Source organism: Scyliorhinus canicula, chromosome 11 (genome assembly GCF_902713615.1).
Source record: "Scyliorhinus canicula chromosome 11, sScyCan1.1, whole genome shotgun sequence".
Lineage (NCBI taxonomy): Eukaryota > Metazoa > Chordata > Chondrichthyes > Carcharhiniformes > Scyliorhinidae > Scyliorhinus > Scyliorhinus canicula.
In genome coordinates, this window is record NC_052156.1 from 145,747,857 (window position 1) to 145,770,792 (window position 22,936).

Here is a 22,936-nt window from a genome sequence, read left to right on the forward strand (position 1 = left end):
TTCCCATGACAGGAGCAATATCAGAGTTGGGGGTCACGCTGCCACCACTCAACCAGGATGGGCCATCTCCCATGATGGGACTTCAGTGCCCACTCTTGTTCTGGTCATTCGTGAAGCTATCAGTGCGTCCCAAACTCTTCTCCCCATTCAGGCCCTCGTCATCGTCTAACTGTCTTCCTCTGCCTGAATAAAGGATTGCCTCAGCCCCTCCTTGACTTCCTCATCATCAGAGTAGATATGCTGCTTGTCCACCTCCTTTGTCAGCTCCTAGCCTCTCTACAGCACCAGGTTGTGGAGAGCACAGTAAATAACAATGTGCAAAACCCTCTGGGTCTATACTGCTGGGATCCACCTGACCGGTTCAGGCACTGGAACCTCTTCTTCAGGGTGCTGATCATCTGCTCTCCCAAAGCATAAGGAGCATCATGGGCTTCTTTGCAAGGTGGTTCTGCTGCCCATTTGGCCTCCACACAGGCATTATCAGCCATTTCCTGACGGGATACCCCTTGTTTCCGAAGAGCCAACCCTGTAGCCAATAATCTCCCTTAAATCTCCGGGATCTGAGAGAGGCCAAGGGTATAGCTGGCGTGGACACTCGCCAGGAACCTGACACACACCTGCAGGATGAGTTTGACATGGTCACAGACAATCTGGACATTCAGGGAGAGGAGACCCTTGTGGTTTATGAAGGGGACATCTTGGCACCATGGGAAATGGAAAGCCATGTGCGTTCAGTCTATGGCTCACTGTACTTATGGGAAGGCAATCACCAGGGCAAACCCCATGACTCTGGTGTCCTGGAGAGCATGGTCAAGTCAAGGTTTGTGTAACGATGCTCCCTCAGGAAGGGTGGCATCCGTGACCTCCCTGTTACATTTATGCGCAGAGGCCTGGGAGATTTTTCAAAGGCACCTATGGAACTCTGAAAGGAGCCACTGGCGTAGAGGTTTAGGGCTGTTGAGACCTTCAGGACAACATGCAGTGGGTGGGCTCTGGGTCCATGTGGCACCAACTACTAGGGAACTTGGCAAAGTTGAATGACCATGTACCTGAACAGTCGGAGTCTCCTCCTTCACTGGTTCTCGCTCATCTCCAAGAATATCAGCTGGTCTGTAAACTCTGGCCTGATGACGTCACCTCCGAGCGACCACTCTCTGTGCCCAGCCTCCAGACGTTGAGCAGGCCCGGTCACCACTTCCTTCTCCGGGATCTGCGTCCATGAAACCATACATTGACACTGGCATTGGCTCTCCTACATTACGGCTGGTAGGATAACCGCCAACTAGGAACATAGAACTCCACAGGCTCCATAGTTGTAACTGTACAACTGTATGTCAGGAATACTGCGTGCTGTTCTGGTCGCCACATTACCAGAAGGATGTGGATGCTTTAGAGAGGGTGCAGAGGAGGTTCACCAGGATGTTGCCTGGTATGGAGGGTGCTAGCTAAGAAGAAAGGTTGAGTAGATTAGGATTATTTTCATTGGAAAGACAGAGGTTGAGGGGAGACCTGATTGAGGTCTACAAAATTATGAGAGGCATGGACAGGGTGGATAGCAACAAGCTTTTTCCAAGAGTGGGGGTGTCAGTTACAAGGGGTCACGATTTCAAGGTGAGAGGGGAAAAGTTTAAGGGAGATGTGCGAGGAAAGTCTTTTACGCAGAGGGTGATGGGTGCCTGGAACGCTTTGCCAGCGGAGTGGTAGAGGCGGGCACGATAGCATAATTTAAGATGCATCTGGACAGATATATGAACGGGCGGGGAACAGAGGGAAGTAGACCTTGGAAAATAGGCAACAGGTTTAGATAAAGGATCTGGATGCTGGCGCAGGCTGGGAGGGCCGAAGGGCCTGTTCCTGTGCTGTAATTTTCTTTGTTCTTTGTTCTTCTTTACTTTCTTCTCAGGCCTCAGGCCAATCCCCCCCCCCCCCCCCCCCAACAAAGGAGTTCCCCCATGGGGCTGGCCTCTTGGGCCTCAGCTCAACACCTGGACCCACCCACAACCTACCCCCCATCAAACCTATGAATGAGTAACCCCCACCCCACCCCTCCCCTCCTGAACCAACAATAAACACCCCTCCCCCAAGAGTAAATCCCCAAAACCCACAAGAAACTCCCTTCTCCCGTACCCATGAGCACCCCCCACCCCCGCTGGAACTACACTCAATGCCCACCTGAACCCACAAGCAAACCTCCGAATCCACAATCCTTTAATCCGGGTTCCCCCCGACACCATCCCCACACCAGGCTCTCTGGTGCCCTCTCTGCCGTTGACTAGTAAACGATAGTGTGCAAAGAACAATCAATATAGTGCAAGAAAACCAGCTCCCCTCCTACAAGGACCAGCCTAATACCCCCCCCCCCCCCCCCCAATCTACGCTACCCTAACCCCCCCCCCCCGCTGACGAAAAATTTTCCGTGAAGAAGTCGATAAATGGTTGCCACCTCCGGGCGAACCCTGACAGTGACCCTCTCAAGCGAACTTAATTTTCTCCTGACCGAGGTGCTTGCCGTATCCGATAGCCAAGCCTCCGAATTCGGGGGTGTTGAGTCCCTCCTTGCCAGAAGAATTTGTTGACGGGCTACTGGGGAAGCAAAGGCCAAAACGTCAGCCACTCTCTCCTCCTGGACTGCTGGGTCCTCCGAAACCCCAAATTTGCCACCTCTGGACTCATCACCACCCTTGTTTTCAGTACCTGGACCATAACGTCTGCAAATCCCTGCCAGTACCCCCGGAGTTTTGGACATGCCCAGAACATGTGGACATGGTTTGCTGGGCCTCCCGAGCGTCTGCCGCACCTGTCCTCCAATTCAAAAAATTTATTCATCCGGGCCACTGTCATGTGGGCCCGGTGGACGACTTTGAATTGAATCAGGCTGAGCCTAGTGCATGTTGCAGTCGCGTTTGCCCTGCTCAACGCCTCTGCCCATAAGCCCTCTTCCATCTCGTCCCCGAGCTCCTCTTCCCACTTAAGCTTCAGCTCCTTGATCTGCATCTCCTCTGCTCCCATAAGTTCTTTACATATAGGGCAGCACGGTGGCCTAGTGGTTAGCACAACCGCCTCACGGCGCTGAGGTCCCAGGTTCGATCCCGGCTCTGGGTCACTGTCTGTGTGGAGTTTGCACATTCTCCCCGTGTCTGCGTGGGTTTCGCCCCCACAACCCAAAAATGTGCAGAGTAGGTGGATTGGCCACGCTAAATTGCCCCTTAATTGGAAAAAAAATAATTGGGTAATCTAAATTTATAAAAAAAAAAAAAAAAGTTCTTTATATATATCCGAGACCCTCCCCTCCCCCACCCATATACTGGACACTACCCTGCCCTGGATCCCCCTGGGTGGCAGGCGTGGGAAGGATGCGATCTGTCTGCGTAGAAAGTCCCGCATCTGCACAAAGCAGCCTCCATTCGCCCCCAAACCGACCCCGCATCCACCATCCATTTCTTTATCATAGCTATGTTGGCCGCCCAGTAGTTGTTACTAAAGTTTGGCAGCGCCAGCCCCCCTTCCCCTCGATTCCTCTCGAGCATCAATCTCCTCATCCGCGGGTACTTTCCTGCCCACACAAATCCCATAATCATTTTATTGACCTTCCTGAAAAAAGACCGCGGAATGAAAATGGGGAGACACTGGAATACGAACAGGAATCTCGGGAGGATTGTCATTTTAACTGTCTGCACTCTCCCTGCTAGTGTCAGTGGGAGCGCATCCCTTCTCCGGAACTCAGCCCTCATTCGCTCCACCAACCGAGACAAGTTCAACTCGTGCAGACAGCCCCAGACCCGTGCCACCTGTATCCCTAAGTATCTAAAACTGTCCCCTACTAACCTAAACGGCAGTTCCCTCAATCGACCCTCCTGGCCCCTCGCCTGGACTACAAATAACTCACTCTTTGCCATGTTCAGTTTATATCCCGAGAATCGGCCGAATTCCTTCATGATTCCCATGATTTCATCCATCCCAGCCACTGGATCCATGATGTATAAGAGCAGGTCGCCCCCTTCCAACCCCAAGAAGCTCTCAGGGCAATTGCCAGTGGCTCTATTGCTAACGCAAACAGCAGTGGGGAGAGGGAACACCTCTGCCTTGTCCCTTGGTACAGTTTAAAATAGTCAGATATCGTCCTATTCATCCTCACTTGCCTCCAGAGCCTGGTACAACACTCTGACCCAGTCGATAAAGCCCTCCCCGCACCCAAATCATCCCAACACCTCCCATAAATAGTGGCACTTAACCCGGTTGAAAGCCTTCTTGGCATCCATTTCCACAACCACCTCTACCTCCCTACTCTCCGGGGGCATCATGATCACATTCAGCAGCCTTCTTAGGTTGGCCACCAGCTGCCTGCTCTTGACAAACCCGGTTTGATCTTCCATAATGATGTCTGGCGCATGTCCACAATCCCAGCCGCCAAGAGCTTGGCCAGTATTTTAGCATCTACGTTGAGCAGAGAGATCAGCCTATAGGACCCACGGGCGTCCGGGTATTTGTCCCGTTTCAATATCAGGGAGATGGTGGCCTGTGACATCGTCGGGGGTAAAACCCCTCTGTCTCTTGCCTCATTGAAAACCCTAACCAGCACCAGCCCCACTATCTCGGAGAACTTTTTGTAAAACTTCACCAGATACCCATCCGGCCCTGGGGCATGGCCTTCAAACCCCCCCAATAATTCTTCAGTCCTGATCGGGGCCCCCAACCCGTCTTTGGGAACGTCTCTGCCCACTTTGGGAAGGTCAGTCCATCCAGAAAGTGCCTCATCCCCTCCGGCCCCACAGGGGGTTCTGAGGTATGAAGCTGACTATAGAAGTCCCTGAACACCTTGTTCAGCCCTGACGGATCCCTTACCAAATTGCCACCATCGACTACCTTCCCTATTTCCCTAGCCGCCTCCCTCTTCCTCAGTTGCTGTGCCAGCATTCCACTGGTTTTCTCCTCGTGCTCATAAATTGCACCCCTGGCCTTCCTAAGCTGCCCCATTGCTTACCTGTGGACAACACCCCAAACTCAGTCTGTAGCCTTTGTCGTTCCCTTAATAGCTCTGCCCTCGGGGTCTCCACATATCTCCTGTCTATCTGTCAGATCTCCTTTACAAGTCGGTCCGTTTCTGCCCTGTCTGTCCTGTCCCTATGTGCTCGAATCGAGATCAGCTCCCCTCTCACCATTGCCTTCAGCGCCTCCCAGAGCACCGCCGCTGAGACTTCCCCTGTGTCATTGACCTGTAGGTAGTTTTGCATACATTTCCTCACCCTCGCACACACCGCCTCGTCCGCCAACAAACTGACCTCTAGCTTCCATTGAGGGTGCTGAAAACTATCCTTGCAGACCTGCAGATCAACCCAGCGTGGGGCATGATCCGAAATAGCGACCGCCGAATATTCTACGTCTGTCACCCCCGCCAGCAAATCCCTGCTCATGATGAGAAAATCAATTCGGGAATACATCTTACGAACATGTGAATAGATCAAAAACTCCCTCCCCGTCGGCCGACTAGCCCTCCATGTATCAGTCCCCCCCATTTGCTCTATAAATCCCCTCAGTTCTTTTTCCATTGCCTGCATCTTACCCGTTTTTGAACACGATGGGTCTAGGCCGGGGTCAAGGACTGTGTTAAAATTCCCTCCCATAATCAGTCTATGCCAGTCCAGGTCAGGTACCTTCCCCAGCAGTCTCTTAATGAAATCTACATCATCGCAGTTTGGGGCATATACATTGACCAAAACTACCCACATCCCTTCAATCTTGTTACTCACCATGACAAATCTGCCTCCCCTATCCGAGATTGTGCTGCCACCTCAAATTGCACCCGTTTGTTGAACAAATTCCCCCTGGTTTTAGTGTCCAGCCCGAGTGGGAGACCTGGCTGATCCAGCCCTGCCTCGATCTGACCTGGTCAGCTACTTTCAGATGGGTCTCCTGAAGCATTATTACTTTGGCCTTCTGCGCCCTCAGGTGCGTGAACTCACGTGGCTTCTTTACCGGCCCGTTTAACCTTCTAACGTTCCAGGTCATAATATATACCAGTATATCATGGTGCAGACACACACTGATGGACACACACAGGGACCAATCAACATGTACAAACACCGCAGCCAATCACCAGTTAGAATATACACACACTGTAAAGGCAGAGTGCACCACGGTTCCCGCTCATTCTGGGTGCTGCCTCTGAGAGTAACAGGAACTTATTCAGCCCAGCACTGATTCACAACACGTGCTGAGAGAAGCAACTGATTCGGACAAGGCTTAGGTCTTGTTCAAGTTAGCATTATTTAGACCCACAGTCATCGTTTGTTAGTTAGTTAGAAGTAGTTAATAAAATTGAGTTGAACCTTCATCTGTGTTGGAAATGTCTGTTCATCTCACAAGCCAATACATCAGTGATCAGCCTGGTTGAGGGGCACCGTGCCACCCCACCCCCTGCCGATCATCCATCTCCTTTCTTGGGGCCGCCCCCAGCCCCTGTATCACCCTTCCCCTGGCCCACCTCCTGGCAGCCCCCACCTCCGACCTCCTCCATGTTCCCGAACCCAAGTCCCTCCCTCGTCAACAGATCAACAACCCCCCTTCCCCCCTCTAGCAACAATACCCTGTAACCTAACCCCTGCCATAAACTAGCTATATACCATCATTCTGTCTTGTTTCCCTAACTAGTGTGGTAAACCACGTGATTGTATTGTCTGGACTGTACTGTATCATACATGCCTGGGCTTGTCCAGGTTGGCTCTGCCTGGGGCTCCTCCCCTCTGGGCTTCTATATAAAAGTGGCAAGTCTCCACCTCCAGCACCAGTTCGGGTCCAGAGGCTGGAGGCTTGCTGCTTCGTGTATTAAAGCCTCAGTTAACTTTATCAACTCGTCGTGTATTATCGATGGTGTATCAACTAGCTCTGCTGTCTATTATTAAATGCTGTTATTGATGTGTGATGATTGGAATACCTTGCCCAAGGGCAGCACGGTGGCGCAGTGGGTTAGCACTGCGGCCTCACGGCGCTGAGGTCCCAGGTACGATCCCGGCTCTGGGTCACTGTCTGTGAGGAGTTTGCACATTCTCCCCGTGTCTGCGTGGGTTTCGCCCCCACAACCCAAAAATGTGCAAGCTAGGTGGATTGGCCACTCTAAATTGCCCCTTAATTGGAAAAATGATTGGGTACACTAAATTTATAAAAAAAAAAGGAATACCTTGCCCCTTTAAGAGGCTTGTGATGATCGGAATACATTGCCCCTTTAAGAGGCTTGGAACCCTGGGGGACTCCGCCTCTGGCTACCCCCCCTGGGAAACAGTACTTAAGATGAGACTCCATTTTGCGAGCACACTTCTCATGGAGGCTGCCATTGTTCACTGCTTATTAAAGCCTTTGATTACTGACCTAACTTTCGTGTCGTAATTGAGAGTGCCTCAATTTAATAAGCAGTGCACATCAAGATGGACAGCGGTCTGAAACCAGAGAGACTCAACCTGGAAGGCAGGACGCCTGAAGCCTCGGAAACCTTTAAACATTGGCTCCGGTGTTTTGAGGATTATTTGGACTCCTCACCGTCTGATGTCGACAGCGCTCGCAAGCTGCGCTTCCTACATGGCCGGGTGAGCCACCGAATCTCTGCCATGATTGAAACCGCTACGACCTATGAGGCGGCGATCGAAATATTGAAGAAACGCTTCATAAAGACTACCAATGATGTACATGCCAGGCATTTGCTCTCGACCTGCAGCCAGCGCTCCAGAGAAATGCTGGACGAGTTTGTGGAAAGACTCATCGCGCTCGCGAGGAACTGCGACCACAAAGCAGTGACGGCTGAAGAACACAGGGACTTACACATTCGCGACGCCCTTGTGTCTGGCATCAGGTCATCGTACATCCGGCAGCGGCTCCTAGAAGACGGGGCGAAGGATCTCCAAGGCACGGTAACGCTCGGCTTTTCTCTCGAAACGGCCCACCGTAACCTCCGTACGTACTCCGCGGACCTTACGAATCCCTCTCGATCCCCTCCAGACTCGGCCACGCTACAGGCCTGTGCCACGCGTCGATCCACTCACTCCGGGGGCTCCCCATGCTATTTCTGTGGGCAAGGCCAGCACCCACGTCAGCGTTGCCCGCCCCGATCCGCGATCTGCAACGACTGCGGGAAGAAAGGGCGCTTCGCGAAAGCCTGCCTGGCTGGGCCCAAAGGCCACAAACAAAAGTCTCACCGGGCCCAGAAATCAAGCTCCCGGCCTCACAGACCCCGCAACGCGGCTGCACTGCGGCCAGACACGCCCACTTCTGACGCGTCATCGACCTCGTGCGAGTCATGGGAGCGGCCATCTTGGCGGCGGCCATCTTCGAAACCCGACACGTGCGACCGGCGGCGGCGGCCATCTTGTGACTCCGGGCGGCCATTTTGTGAGTCCGACTCTGATGGCCCACACCTAGGAGCGATCACGCTTGATCAATCACGGCCGAAACACCTGCAAAACTTGATGATGCGGGTGCGAATCAACGGCCAAGACACTCCCTGCCTGTTCGACTCCGGGAGCACGGAGAGCTTTATCCAACCAGACACGGTAAGGCGCTGCTCCCTGCGCACCCATCCCGCCTCCCAAACTATCGCCCTCGCCTCAGGGTCCCATTTGGTTCAAATCACGGGGTATTGTGTCGCTGACCTCACAATTCAAGGCGCGAAATACTCCCGTTTTAAACTGTACATTTTTCCTCAACTCTGCGCCCCCCTGCTGCTTGGCCTCGACTTTCAGTGCAGCCACCGGAGCCTGACACTGAAGTTCGGCGGACCCCTGCCCCCACTCACAGTCTGCAGCCTGGCGACACTCAAAGTTGCGCCACCCCGCCTCTTCGCGAACCTCACTCCCGACTGTAAGCCCATCGCCACCAAGAGTCGCCGGTACAGTACCCAAGACTTGACTTTCATCAAGTCGGAGGTTCAGCGGCTACTAAAAGAGGGGGTCATAGAGGCCAGCAACAGCCCTTGGAGGGCCCAGGTATTAGTAGTCCGCTCCGGAGAAAAGCAACGCATGGTTGTGGATTATAGCCAGACAATAAACCGCTTCACACAACTCGATGCGTACCCACTTCCCCGAATAGCTGAAATGGTGACCCAAATTGCCCAGTATCGGGTATTCTCCACGGTTGACCTCAAATCGGCCTACCACCAACTCCCTATTCGCTCAGAGGACCGCCCCTACACGGCTTTTGAAGCAGCCGGTCGGCTGTTTCACTTCCTCAGGGTACCCTTTGGTGTTACAAACGGAGTCTCCGTTTTCCAGAGGGCGATGGATCAAATGGTGGACCAGTACGGCTTACGGGCGACCTTCCCGTACTTGGACAACGTCACCATCTGCGGCCATGACCAGCAGGACCACAACGCAAACCTGAGGAAGTTCCTCCAGACTGCCCGGGCCCTCAACCTCACCTACAACAAAGAGAAATGCGTGTTCCACACAACCCGGCTCGTCATCCTCGGCTACATCGTGGAGAACGGGGTCCCAGGCCCGGACCCCGACCGCATGCGTCCCCTTAAGGAACTCCCCCTCCCCCGTAGCCTCAAGGCACTCAAACGGTGCTTGGGGCTTTTCTCCTATAACGCCCAGTGGGTCCCCAGATATGGGGACAAAGCCCGGCCACTCATTAAGACCACGGTTTTTCCTCTGACGGATGAGGCCCAGTCGGCTTTCAACCGTATCAAGGCCGGCATCATCAAGGCCGCCATGCACGCGGTGGACGAAGCCATCCCCTTTCAAATAGAAAGCGATGCATCAGACGTCGCCCTGGCTTCTACCCTCAACCAAGCGGGCAGACCAGTAGCGTTCTTCTCCCGAACCCTCAACGCCTCGGAAATTCGACACTCTGCAGTCGAGAAGGAGGCACAAGCCATAGTGGAGGCCGTGCGACACTGGAGGCACTACCTAGCCGGTAGGAGGTTCACCCTCATCACCGACCAACGGTCGGTCGCCTTTATGTTCGATAACGCACAACGGGGCAAAATAAAGAACGACAAGATTCTGAGGTGGAGAATAGAGCTCTCCACCTATACGTACGATATTAAATATCGCCCGGGGAAGCTCAACGAGTCCCCAGATGCCCTGTCTCGCGGCACGTGTGCCAACGCGCAATTGGACCGCCTGAGAGCTATCCACGATGACCTCTGCCACCCGGGGGTCACCCGGCTTGCCCACTTCATCAAGTCCCGCAACCTGCCCTACTCCACAGGGGAGGTCAAGACCATGACTAAGGCATGCCAGATCTGTGCAGAATGCAAACCGCAGTTCTATCGACCAGACAAGGCCCGCCTGATAAAAGCCTCTGGGCCCTTTGAGCGACTAAGCGTGGACTTCAAAGGGCCTCTCCCGTCCAACAACCGCAACATCTATTTCCTCACCGTCATCGATGAATTCTCCCGCTTCCCTTTTGCTGTCCCCTGCCCCGATACTACCTCGGCCTCCGTGATCAAGGCACTGCGCAGCATCTTCGCTCTGTTTGGTTTCCCCGCTTATATCCACAGTGACCGGGGTACATCGTTCATGAGCGATGAGCTGCGTCGGTACCTGCTCAGCAAGGGCATCGCCTCGAGCAGGACGACGAGCTATAACCCGCGGGGAAACGGGCAAGTGGAGAGGGAGAACGCGACAGTTTGGAAGGCTGTCCTCCTAGCCCTACGGTCAAGGAGTCTCCCTATCGCCCGCTGGCAGGAGGTCCTACCCGATGCCCTGCACTCCATTAGGTCGCTCCTCTGTACGGCCACGAACGAGACCCCTCACAATCGTTTGTTTGTCTTCTCCAGGAAGTCCACCTCTGGAGTCTCGCTTCCACCCTGGCTGACGACTCCGGGTCCAGTCCTACTCCGGAGGCATGTGAGGAGCCATAAAACGGATGCAATAGTCGAGGGGGTCCACCTGCTGCAAGCAAACCCTCGTTATGCCTACGTCGAGCACCCCGATGGCAGGCAGGATACTGTCTCCCTGCGAGACCTGGCACCCGCTGGCTCTCCCACCGACTCCACCGATCCTCCCACCGGACCCCCCCCTTCTACCGACGCTCCCGGCCCTACACTGAACGCCGACTTCGACAACGCCCCCTCCATAGCGCCCCCTGCCCCCCAGCCGACACCGACCACCCTAATCACTCCTGATACCCCCCCCTCTCCAATGCGGACAAAGCTTCAGTCAACCGTGCTCCCGGATAGACCACCATCGGAACCGACCGCATCCACGGCGCCACCACCGGAGCGGCGAAAGTCAGCACGGACTATCAGACCACCACAAAGACTGAACTTATAATTTAAAAACACTTCATTCCCGACGGACTATGTTTTTTTTTTAAACAGGGGGTGAATGTGATGATTGGAATACCTTGCCCCTTTAAGAGGCTTGTGATGATCGGAATACATTGCCCCTTTAAGAGGCTTGGAACCCTGGGGGACTCCGCCTCTGGCTACGCCCCCTGGGAAACAGTACTTAAGATGAGACTCCATTTTGCGAGCACACTTCTCATGGAGGCTGCCATTGTTCACTGCTTATTAAAGCCTTTGATTACTGACCTAACTTTCGTGTCGTAATTGAGAGTGCCTCATGATGTGACCATCAATTCACACAACACGTGGTTAGAAGTGAACAGTGGTTTTAATAATCTTACAACGGAGCGATGAGGTGAACTGGCAGGCAGGCTCAGACTGCCAGACTTTATACTTCTGGTTAGTGGGAGGAGCCATGGGCGGAGCCAAGGGTGGAGCCCAGTACAAACTCCTTATCACCCCCTAGGGGCAGAGCCGCGCAATTGCTCGTAGACCGAGCTTACACAGACACAGTACATCATATATAATAACAGTGTGAATTACACGGACTGTGATTCATCACATTCACCCCCTGTAAAAAAAATTGAGTCCAGCGGGGGTGATAAGTAAACAAATTGCGAATTACAAGTTCAAATGTACGATTTACAGGTTATAAATTACAGGTTAAATCGATCTGGCGGCCGAGTCGTCCTCTGGGATCGACGAAGCACCAGGGTTGCAGCCTCTTCTGGTGGCTGGGCGGTGGCGGTCGGCGAATGAACCATGGCGGACTCCGGGGGTGATTTGGCCAGAGCCTCATATCCGACTGGTGAAGGGGAGCGCCGGAAACCCAATGTGCAGGGGCGCGGAACAAGGGGAGTGGAACTGCAGGCGTGGGGGCGCGGGGGGTTGGGAGGGGTATAGTGTGAGGGGTACCTCAGCGGCGGTGGTGTTGGAGTTGGATCCTGCAGGTGCCAGGTCCCGGAGGGAAACAGTGTACTGACGGCCGTCAGGGTACTCTATAAATGCGTAGTGTGGGTTCGAATGGAGTAGGAGTACTCTCTCCACGAGTGGGTCAGTTTTGTGAGTCCGGATGTGCTTCCGGAGGAGAACCGGGCCCGGTGTCTTTAACCATGCTGGGAGCGAAACCCCTGTGGTAGTGACCCTGGAAAAAACAAATAGCCGCTCGTGAGGGGTCTGGTTGGTGGCCGTACATAGGAGGGACCTAATAGCGTGGAGCGCGTCGGGGAGGACTTCCTGCCAATGGGAGGTCGGGAGCTTCCTGGACCGGAGGGTCAGTAGGACTGTCTTCCAGACTGTCGCGTTCTCCCTCTCCACCTGCCCGTTCCCCCTGGGGTTATAGCTGGTAGTCCTGCTCGAGGCAATGCCCTTTTCGAGCAGGTACTGACGCAGCTCGTCGCTCATAAAGGACGAACCCTTGTCACTGTGTACGTAGCTGGGGAAACCAAACAGGGTGAAGATGCTATTCAGGGCCCTAATGACTGTGTGGGAGGTCATGTCGGGGCACGGGATAGCAAAGGGAAAGCGAGAGAACTCGTCAATGACGTTCAGGAAGTACAGTAAGAAGTCTTACAACACCAGGTTAAAGTCCAACAGGTTTGTTTCAAACACGAGCTTTCGGAGCACGGCTCCTTCTTCAGGTGAATGGAGCCGTGCTCCGAAAGCTCGTGTTTGAAACAAACCTGTTGGACTTTAACCTGGTGTTGTAAGACTTCTTACTGTGCTCACCCCAGTCCAACGCCGGCATCTCCACATCATGTTCAGGAAGTACACATTCCTATTGGTCGAGGGGAGTGGCCCTTTGAAATCGATAGCGAGGCGTTCAAAGGGCCGAGAAGCCTTGACCAGGTGGGACCTGTCTGGTCTATAGAAGTGCGGTTTGCACTCCGCACAGATCGGGCAGTCCCTGGTGACCGCTTTTACCTCCTCGGTGGAGAAAGACAGATTTCGGGCTTTGACGTAGTGGGCGAGCCGGGTGACCCCCGGATGGCAGAGGTCATTGTGGATAGCTTTTAGGCGGTCGTCTTGTGCGCTGGCGCACGTGCCGCGGGACAGGGCATCTGGGGGCTCGTTGAGCTTCCCCGGTCGGTACATAAGATCGTACTTGTAGGTGGAGAGTCCGATCCTCCACCGTAGGATCTTATCATTTTTGATTTTGCCCCTTTGAGTGTTGTCGAACATAAAGGCTACCGATCTTTGGTCGGTGGTGAGGGTGAACCTCCTACCTGCGAGGTAGTGCCTCCAGTGACGTATCGCTTCCACGATGGCTTGTGCTTCTTTCTCGATCGAGGAGTGTCGAAGTTCCAAAGCGGAGAGGGTTCGGGAGAAAAAGACGACTGGTCTCCCTGCCTGATTTAGTGCGGCTGCGAGAGCGACCTCTGAGGTATCGCTCTCTACCTGGAAAGGGACGGATTCATCCACCGCCCGCATGGCCGCTTTGGCGATATCCTCCTTGATCCGAGTGAAGGCCTGACGAGCCTCATCCGATAGAGGGAAGAGTGTGGCCTTAAATAGTGGGCGGGCTTTGTCCGCATATTGAGGGACCCACTGCGCATAATACGAGAAGAATCCCAGGCACCTTTTGAGGGCCCTGGGACAATGAGGGAGAGGGAGTTCTAAGAGGGGGGCGCATACGGTCCGGGTCGGGGCCCAGGACTCCGTTCTCCACGACATAGCCGAGGATGGCTAGCCTGGTCGTGTGGAAAACGCATTTCTCCGTGTTATACGTGAGGTTGAGTTTCTGGGCAGTCTGGAGAAATCGATCGAGGTTAGCGTCGTGGTCCTGCTGGTCGTGGCCGTAGATGGTGACGTTATCCAGGTACGGAAATGTGGCCCGCAGCCCGTACTGGTCCACCATTCGGTCCATTGCTCATTGGAACACCGAGACCCCATTAGTGACGTCAAAGGGAAACCGGAGGAAGTGGTAGAGGCGGCCGTTGGCCTCAAACGCCGTGAAGTGGCGGTCCTCCGGGCGGATTGGGAGCTGGTGGTATGTAGACTTCAGACCACCATGGAGAAGACTTTATAGTGGGCGATCTGAATCACCATGTCTGCAATTCTGGGGAGGGGATACGCATCAAGGAGCGTGAACCGATTAATGGTCTGGCTATAGTCCACTACCATTCGGAATTTTTCCCCGGTCTTGACGACCACCACCTGAGTTCTCCAGGGACTGTTACTGGCCTCTATGATCCCCTCACGTAGGAGCCTATGAACCTCGGTTCTGATAAATACCATGTCCTGCAGGCTGTATCGCCTGCTGCGAGTGGCTACGGGTTTGCAGTCCGGCATGAGATTAGCAAAGAGTGGAGGGGGGTCGATTTTTAGAGTGGCGAGGCTGCAAATAGTGAGTGGGGGCAAGGGCCCGCCGAAGCTGAGTGTGAGGCTTTTCAGGTTCCACTGGAAATCGAGTCCCAGTAGGAGTGGGGTGCAGAGTTCAGGGAGCACGTACAGCTGGAAGTTTGAGTAGCTAGTGCCCTGGATCATTAGGGTTGTGACGGTGCACCCTTGGAGGTGAACAGAGTGGGAGCCCGAAGCGAGGGAGATCGTTTGCCGTGCAGCGAAAATAGGGAGTGAACAGCGTCTTACCAGTTCTGGGTGTACGAAGCTCTCGGTGCACCCGGAGTCGGAGAGGCACAGTGTCCTGTACCCGTTGATTTCAAGGGTCATCATGGAGCTGCGGAGGTGCTTTAGACGCAACAGGTCCAGTGTCACTGCGCTGAGTTGCGGGTAGTCGGCGGCTCGATCAGCTGTGCTGGAGTGGCCCCGTGATGACTGCCCTCTGAGTTCGTAATCTTCTAGTCAAATTTCTGAGTTGGAAGAAGATGGCAGCCCCCGTGGATCGCACGTGGCGGGCAGCGAGGAAGGTGGCGCCCAAGATGGCGGCCCACATGAGTCACATGTGTCATTTGGGGGCGGAGTCGGAGTACAGGCCGCAGCATTTCGGGACCTGGTCGGGGGCCCAGGGTGGGGTCGCTTGGTCCGCAGGGAACGAGGTGAGGCTGCGGAACGAGACCTCCATAGTGGTAGCTAGTTCTACCGTGTCCTCTAAGTTCTGGGCCCCTTTTTCTAACAACCGCTGGTGCACATAATTCGATCTGAGGCCTGCCACGTACACATCTCTAACGGCAAGTTCCATGTGCTGTTCAGCTGATACAGCCTGGTAATTACAGTCCCGAGCTAAAATCTTTAACTGTCCGCAGGAATTCTGCTAACACTCCGCGGGGCGCTGGCGGCAGGTCGTAAAAATATGGCGCACGTAGACCTGGTTGATGGGCCTCACGTACATTCGATCTAGCATGGCTAGGGCCCCCGTATACGAGTTGGTACTATTTAGTTGAGAAGATATACGGTGGCTCACCCTTGCGTGCAGTAGACTGAGTTTTTGCTCCTCTGTAGTTTCAGCAGTACTTGATTCAGCCAGGTAGGCCTTAAAACATCTGAGCCAGTGCTGAAAGATTTCTCTTGCCTCTGCAGCCTGCGGGTCGAGTTCTAGTCGGTCAGGTTTGAGGGCTGATTCCATAGTTGTTTCTTGAGTTGTTTCTTCGATTTCTTCTTATCGATTTCTTCTTGTTTCCTAAGATTATTAAATTGATGTGACCATCAATTCACACGACACATGGTTAGAAGTGAAAAGTGGTCTTAATAATCTTTCAACGGAGCCTGCCTGCGACGAGATGAACTGGCAGGCAAGCTCAGACTGCCAGGCTTTATACTTCCGGTTAGTGGGAGGAGCCATGGGCAGAGCCAAGGGCGGAGCCAAGGGTGGAGCCCAGTACAAACTCCTCATCTCCCCCTAGGGGCAGAGCCGTGCAATTGCTCGTATACCGAGCTTACACAGACACAGTACATCATATATAATAACAGTGTGAATTACACGGACTGTGATTCACCACACTTATTTATACTAGTTTGCAACTCAACCCAGCTAATGATTGTTCAGGAATGTGACTACTTCAGCTAAAAGCCATTTTGAGGCTTTAGCATGGCTAGCTCAGCTAACAGCCATTTTGCCTTGTTTTTGATATTAGTAATTCTTAGGTTATAAAATCAAAAACATTGTTTATATACTATCTATACCTACAAATTGCCTCTCATACAGGCATCTAAGCCAATGGATACCTTTTGTCTAAAAGCCTTCTTTCTAAATCTGACTTCAACAGGCGTATTGCCAAAACATGGTTCCAGGCGGCCATCTTGCCTCCATGCACTGCAAGAAACAGTTTGACACCATTATAAAAAGCGTACCTAAAGTAAACGGAAATACTATCTCTTTTTGGATTGGTTTGGTTGACATCAAGGAGGTAAGGTTTCTTGAATTGTTGTGTCACATTGTTTATGGTGAACAAATTATAGGGCAGCAGGGTAGCATGGTGGTTAGCATAAATGCTTCACAGCTCCAGGGTCCCAGGTTCGATTCCCAGCTGGGTCACTGTCTGTGTGGAGTCTGCACGTCCTCCCCCTGTGTGCGTGGGTTTCCTCCGGGTGCTCCGGTTTCCTCCCACAGTCCAAAGATGTGCGGGTTAGGTGGATTGGCCATGCTAAATTGCCCGTAGTGTCCTAATAAAAGTAAGGTTAAGGGGGGGGGGGGTTGTTGGCTTACGGGTATAGGGTGGATACGTGGGTTTGAGTAGGGTGATCATGGCTCGGCACAACATTGAGGGCCGAAGGGCCTGTTCTGTGCTGTACTGTTCTATGTTCTATGTTCTATACATTTTCAAATTGGATGATTTTATATTTCCACAGGAAGGGACTTATGTTTGGGTTGATGGATCTCCAACAGATTATACAAAGTGGCAAATGTATGAACCCAATAACTATGGCAATGAGGACTGTGTGCATATTAAAGGAGGTAAGTTGCTGTTTAGTAGTATCTGATAGGTAAATAGCTCCAAGCAAATAGATCAATGGATGAGATTCTAAGTGGACTCCATGTGGTTGTGTTTTAGACTTTGAAAGAGCTCTGCTTCCTGCCCCTCTGACAGTCACCTTCCAGGGAAAACTGTTTCCTGGGGAAAAGTACATGGGTCACATGCTGTGGATAAAGGAACATTCACTGGGAGTGACACTAAAGTTTCTCCTTCTGCTCAATTGTCCGTCTCTGTGGGTTCTGCAGTGATGAGGTCAGACCAAGAGCAGCTTTGTAACTGCTGCACGTTTACTGAGCTGATCCTGGCATGACCCAGGCTGCAGCCATGCTCCCGGTGAGCAGGACTCCACTCTGTGTTTATACAACATTCCGAGGGAAAAGATTCAACCTTCCTGTATCCAGCCCGCCCTTCACTAATGCACCAAACATCCCTACCCCTTTCCACAGGGTTCAATTCCCAGATTGAAGATAATATGACCCAGACAGATATTGGAAAGCTGAATTCTAATTGGTAATGTTCCAATTGTGTGAAGATTGTGCAATGGGGAAGGAGACTGTTTAACGCTGGTGGTGAGGCCGTGCTGTCCACTGTTATGGGCCAGGGTTTAGACAACCCCAAAGTGTATCATGGAGTTCACCTGACCCACAACTTTGAATAGATTGTGGTATGGGGAGCACACGGCCCGCTGTACAGGTGTGGTCCAGCAGAAATGGAAAAGTATTTTCTAAAGCAAAACAATGTTTATTCTATGACCTCAAGTTAACCTTTTTAAAACATACAGTGAACATCTTAGCAACCATCAATTCAAATACAACCCCCAAAGAATACAACACTAAGTAATCCTTAATAACTCCCCAGACAACATCCAGAAGACAAAAGAAACACCTTTTAACAGAAGCACATTAGGTTTACATTCACTACTGAGAACATTTATAATTCTGAATTCACGAAATGATCAAGAGACAGTCTTTCACGGCAGAGAGATCAACAGTACACCTGCTCCGTCTGGCTTCAGCTCCAACACTGAAAATGAAACTAAAACATAGCCTGCAGCATACAGTCTAAAACAAAAGAAAAAAGCTGACAGACAGCCCAGCTCCACCCACACTCTGACATCACTGCAGTAATATGAGCAGCCCAACATTTCTTAAAGCAACATTCTCATGATACCACCCACACAGGAGAATCTCACCCAGGGTAAACTCAGCATCTTCACTCAGGAACTGTCCAAAGCCACACTGAATATCATCAGATTTTCAGCTCTCAGCGACTCACACGTTGATTGAAAATGGCATAACAACAAGAAATATCTCATGTTATTTACAAAGTTATTCATGGTTTAAGATGTGGAGATGCTGGCATTGGACTGGGGTGGGCACAGTAAGAAGTCTTACAACACCAGGTTAAAGACCAACAGGTTTGTTTTGAATCACTAGCTTTCGGAGCACAGCTCCTTCAAAGGAGCTGCGCTCTGAAAGCTAGTGATTTGAAACAAACCTGTTGGTCTTTGACCTGGTGTTGTTAGGCTTCTTACCATGGATTAAGAGATGGGGGAAATGATAAGACCATTTACATTCTCAAAACAGAAAGAATGAGAACAATCAGCCAATAAGCTGCACACTTCACTGAATTCAATCTTTCTTTCTCCAGAGCCCATACCTGGCTGGAATGATGCGCGTTGTGATTTGGAATTACCTTTCGTTTGCTCCCACAAAGCGCCCTGTGATTAGAGGAATCTGGTGATGCTCCGTGATCCTGTCCAGGACTGGATTCAGTGTTTTGGTTTGTTTGTGACAGTTACTGCCTCTGTGACTGATCAATAATAAATACAATTGCACCATGAGCTGTGTGTTTGATGCTGTGTGAGTCTAGTTAATAGCAGCCTTCCTGTCCCACTGTGGCTTCCTACCCACCTCTTCACTCAATACTACACTGGAGAGGAAGACAGCACAGACTTGGATGTTTTTTTAATTGATTCCTGTGATGTGAGCATTGCTGGCAAGACCCAAATGTATTCCTCTTTGAGAAGGTGCTGATGGTGAGGCACCTCCTTCTTTTTCTTAAAATAATTTTTATTCAAATTTTCACAAAATATCAATAACAAAAAATACTAAGCAAAGAAAGAACAACCCCCCCCCCCCATGTATACAAAAAAGAAATAAATTAATGCCCGTCGTTAACATTGAACAAATATACACGTCCCTTCAACCCAAAACACAGAGACTATGCAGCACCTTAAACTGTATGAGGCTGAGCCTCGCACAAGAGGAGGAGCAGTTCACCCTTCCTAGGGCGTCCGCCCACGTCCCCTCCTCAATCTCCTCACCCAGCTCCTCCTCCTATTTACCCTTCAGCTTCTCCACCGAGGCCTCGTCCACCTCCTGCATCACTTGGTACATTGCCGAGATCCTCCCTTCTCCAACCCACACCCCCGAGAGCACCCCGTCCTGGACCCCACGCTGCAGCAACCGAGGGAACCCCTCCACCTGCCTCCTAACAAACGCCCTTACCTGCATGTACCTAAATGTGCTTGCCGGGGGGAGCCCGAACTTCCCTTCCAGCTCACCTAGGCTCGCAAACTTCCCGTCTACAAACAGATCCCCCAACCTCCTAATACCTGCCCTGTACCAACTCAGGAACCCGCCGTCAATTCTTGCCGGGACAAACCGGTGGTTTCCCCGTGTCGGGTACCTCATCGAGGCCCCCACCTCCCCCATGTGCCGTCTCCATTGCCCCCAAATCTTGAGGGTAGCCGCCACCACCGGGCTCGTGGTATACCTCATTGGAGTGAGCGGCAGAGGCGCCGTTACCAGCGCCTCCAGGCTCGTGCCCACACAGGACGCCATCTCCATCCTCTTCCATGCTGCCCCTTCCCCGTCCATCACCCACTTACGCACCATCGCTGCGTTGGCAGCCCAATAATAGCCAGAGAGGTTGGGCAGCGCCAGCCCCCCCCCCCCATCCCTGCCCCGCTCCAGGAACACCCTCCTCACCCTCGGGGTCCCGTGCGCCCACACAAACTCCGTAATGCTCCTGTTAACCCGCCTGAAGAAGTCCTTCGGGATAAGGATGGGGAGGCACTGGAATAGGAACAGAAATCTCGGGAGCATCGACATCTTGATTGATTGCACCCTACCCGCCAGAGACAGCGGCAGCATGTCCCATCTCTTAAACTCCTCCTCCATTTGCTCCACCAGCCTTGTGGGGTTAAGCTTATGCAAAGCCCCCCAGCTCCTGGCCACCTGGACCCCCAAGTACCTGAAGCTCCTCCCCCCCCTCTTTAGCGGGAGCCTGCCAATCCCCCCCCCCCCCCCCCCCCCCCCCCTTCCTGGTCCCCGGGTGCACCACGAACAGCTCGCTCTTCCCCAAGTTGAGCTTGTACCCTGAGAAATTCCCTGAGAATCATCATCACCTCCGGCATTCCCCCAACCGGGTCCGCCACATACAACAATAGGTCATCCGCATAGAGCGACACTCGGTGTTTCTCCTCCGCCTCGCACCAGCCCCCTCCAGTTCCTCGACTCCCTCAGCGCCATGGCCAGGGGTTCAATTGCCAGCGCGAAAAGCAGGGGGGACAAGGGACACCCCTGCCTCGTCCCTCGGTATAACCGAAAATACTCCGACCTCCTCCTATTCGTGGCCACACTCGCCATCGGGGCCTCATATAACAGCCTCACCCACCTGACAAACCCCTCCCCAAACCCGAACCTTTCCAGCACCTCCCACAAGTACCCCCACTCAACCCTATCAAAGGCCTTCTCCGCGTCCAACGCCACCACTATCTCTGCCTCCCCGTCTATCGCCGGCATCATTATAACATTCAAGAGCCTCCGTATGTTAGTATTCAGCTGCCTCCCTTTCACGAACCCCGTTTGATCCTCGTGGATAACCTGCGGCACACAGTCCTCTATCCTCGTGGCTAAAATCTTCGCCAACAGCTTGACGTCTACATTTAAGAGTGAGATCGGCCTGTATGACCCACACTGCAGGGGATCCTTGTCCCGCTTAAGGATCAAGGAAATCAGCGCCCGAGACATCGTCGGAGGCAGAGCCCCCCCTTCCCTTGCCTCGTTGAAGGTCCTAACCAACAGGGGGCCCAAGAGGTCTGCATACATCTTATAGAATTCGACCGGGAACCCATCCGGCCCCGGCGCCTTCCCCAACTGCATGCTCCCTATCCCTTTGACCAGCTCCTCCAGCTCAAACGGCGCCCCCAGTCCCTCCACCTGTCCCTCCTCCACCCTCGGGAATCTCAGCCGGTCCAAAAAGCGCCCCATCCCCCCCTCCTCTGCTAGGGGTTCGGACCGATACAGTTCCTCATAAAAGTCCCTGAAGACCCCATTAATGTCTATCCCCCTTCGCACCACATTGCCTCCCCTATCCTTAACTCCACCGATCTCCCTGGCCGCATCCCGCTTACGGAGCTGGTCCGCTAGCATCCTACTCGCCTTCTCCCCATATTCATACACCGCTCCCTAGGCCTTCCTCCACTGAGCTTCCGGCTTTCTGGTGGTCAACAAGTCGAACTCAGCCTGGAGACTACGCCGCTCCCTCAGCAATCCCTCCCCGGAGCCTCCGCGTATCTCCTGTCCACCCTCACCATCTCCCCTACCAATCTCTCCCTCTCTCTCCGCTCCCTTCTCTCCCTGTGGGCTCGAATGGAGATCAACTCCCCCCTAGCCACCGCCTTCAGCGCCTCCCAGACCATCCCCACTCGGACCTCCCCATTGTCATTGGCCTCCAGGTACCTCTCGATACATCCTCGAACCCACCCGCCCACCTCCTCGTCCGCCAGCAGCCCCACCTCCAAGCGCCAAAGTGGGCGCTGGTCTCTCTCCTCACCCAGCTCGAGGTCCACCCAATGCGGGTTGGAAATAGCTATCGCCGAGTACTCAGCATCCTCCACCCTCGCAATCAGCACCCTACTCATAACGAAAAAATCAATCCGGAAACAGGCCTTATGCACATGGGAGAAGTATGAAAATTCCCTGGCCCTCGGCCTCGCGAACCTCCATGGGTCCACACCTCCCATCTGGTCCATAAACCCCTTCAACACCTTAGCCGCCGCAGGCCTCCTACCCGTCCTGGATCTGGATCGATCCAGTGGCGGATCCAGCACCGTGTTAAAATCCCCCCCCCATTATCAGGCCCCCCCGCCTCCAAATCTGGAATCCGGCCCAACATGCGCCGCATTAAACCAGCATTGTCCCAGTTCGGGGCATATACATTGACCAACCCCACCCGCTCCCCCTGCAGCTTGCCGCTTACCATCACATACCTCCCGCCGCTGTCTGCCACCACATTCGACGCCTCAAACAACACCCTCTTCCCCACCAGGATCGCCACTCCCCGATTTTTGGCATCCAGCCCCGAATGAAACACTTGGCCTACCCATCCCTTCCTCAACCTAACCTGATCCACGACCTTCAGGTGCGTCTCCTGAAGCATGGCCACATCCGCCTTCAGCCCCTTCAGGTGCGTAAACACGCAAGGCCCGTTTGACCGGCCCATTCAGTCCCCTCACATTCCAGGTTATCAGCCGGATCAGGAGGCTACCTGCCCCCCTCCCCTGTCGACTAGCCATCACCCTACCGTAGTCCGCCACGTGCCCGCGCCCCCCGCTCAGCCCATTCCCCACGGCGACAAACCCCAATCCCGACCTCCTCTGCATGCTCCAGCTCCTTCTTGGCCATTCCAGCAGCAACCCGGTACCCCCCTCTATTCCCCTCTCCCCCAAGCCTCCCCACCCTCCCCCAAAGCTCGGGCCCCCCCTAGCTGACCCAACAGG

General features: G+C 53.4%; 1 protein-coding gene across 2 annotated transcripts in view; it reads left to right on the plus strand.

Moving 5' to 3' along the window:
* Nucleotides 1-18,991, plus strand: part of LOC119973688 (lectin-like) — a 45,962-nt gene extending 26,971 nt beyond the window's left edge. For both annotated transcript variants that reach the window (XM_038812067.1, XM_038812068.1), the window contains exons 3-5: nt 16,441-16,581; nt 17,024-17,129; nt 18,799-18,991. In XM_038812067.1, the coding sequence (XP_038667995.1) occupies nt 16,441-16,581; nt 17,024-17,129; nt 18,799-18,878 (327 nt within the window). In that variant the 3' untranslated portion in view covers nt 18,879-18,991. The remainder of the gene's footprint in view (nt 1-16,440; nt 16,582-17,023; nt 17,130-18,798) is intronic.
* Nucleotides 18,992-22,936: the final 3,945 nt, after the last annotated feature.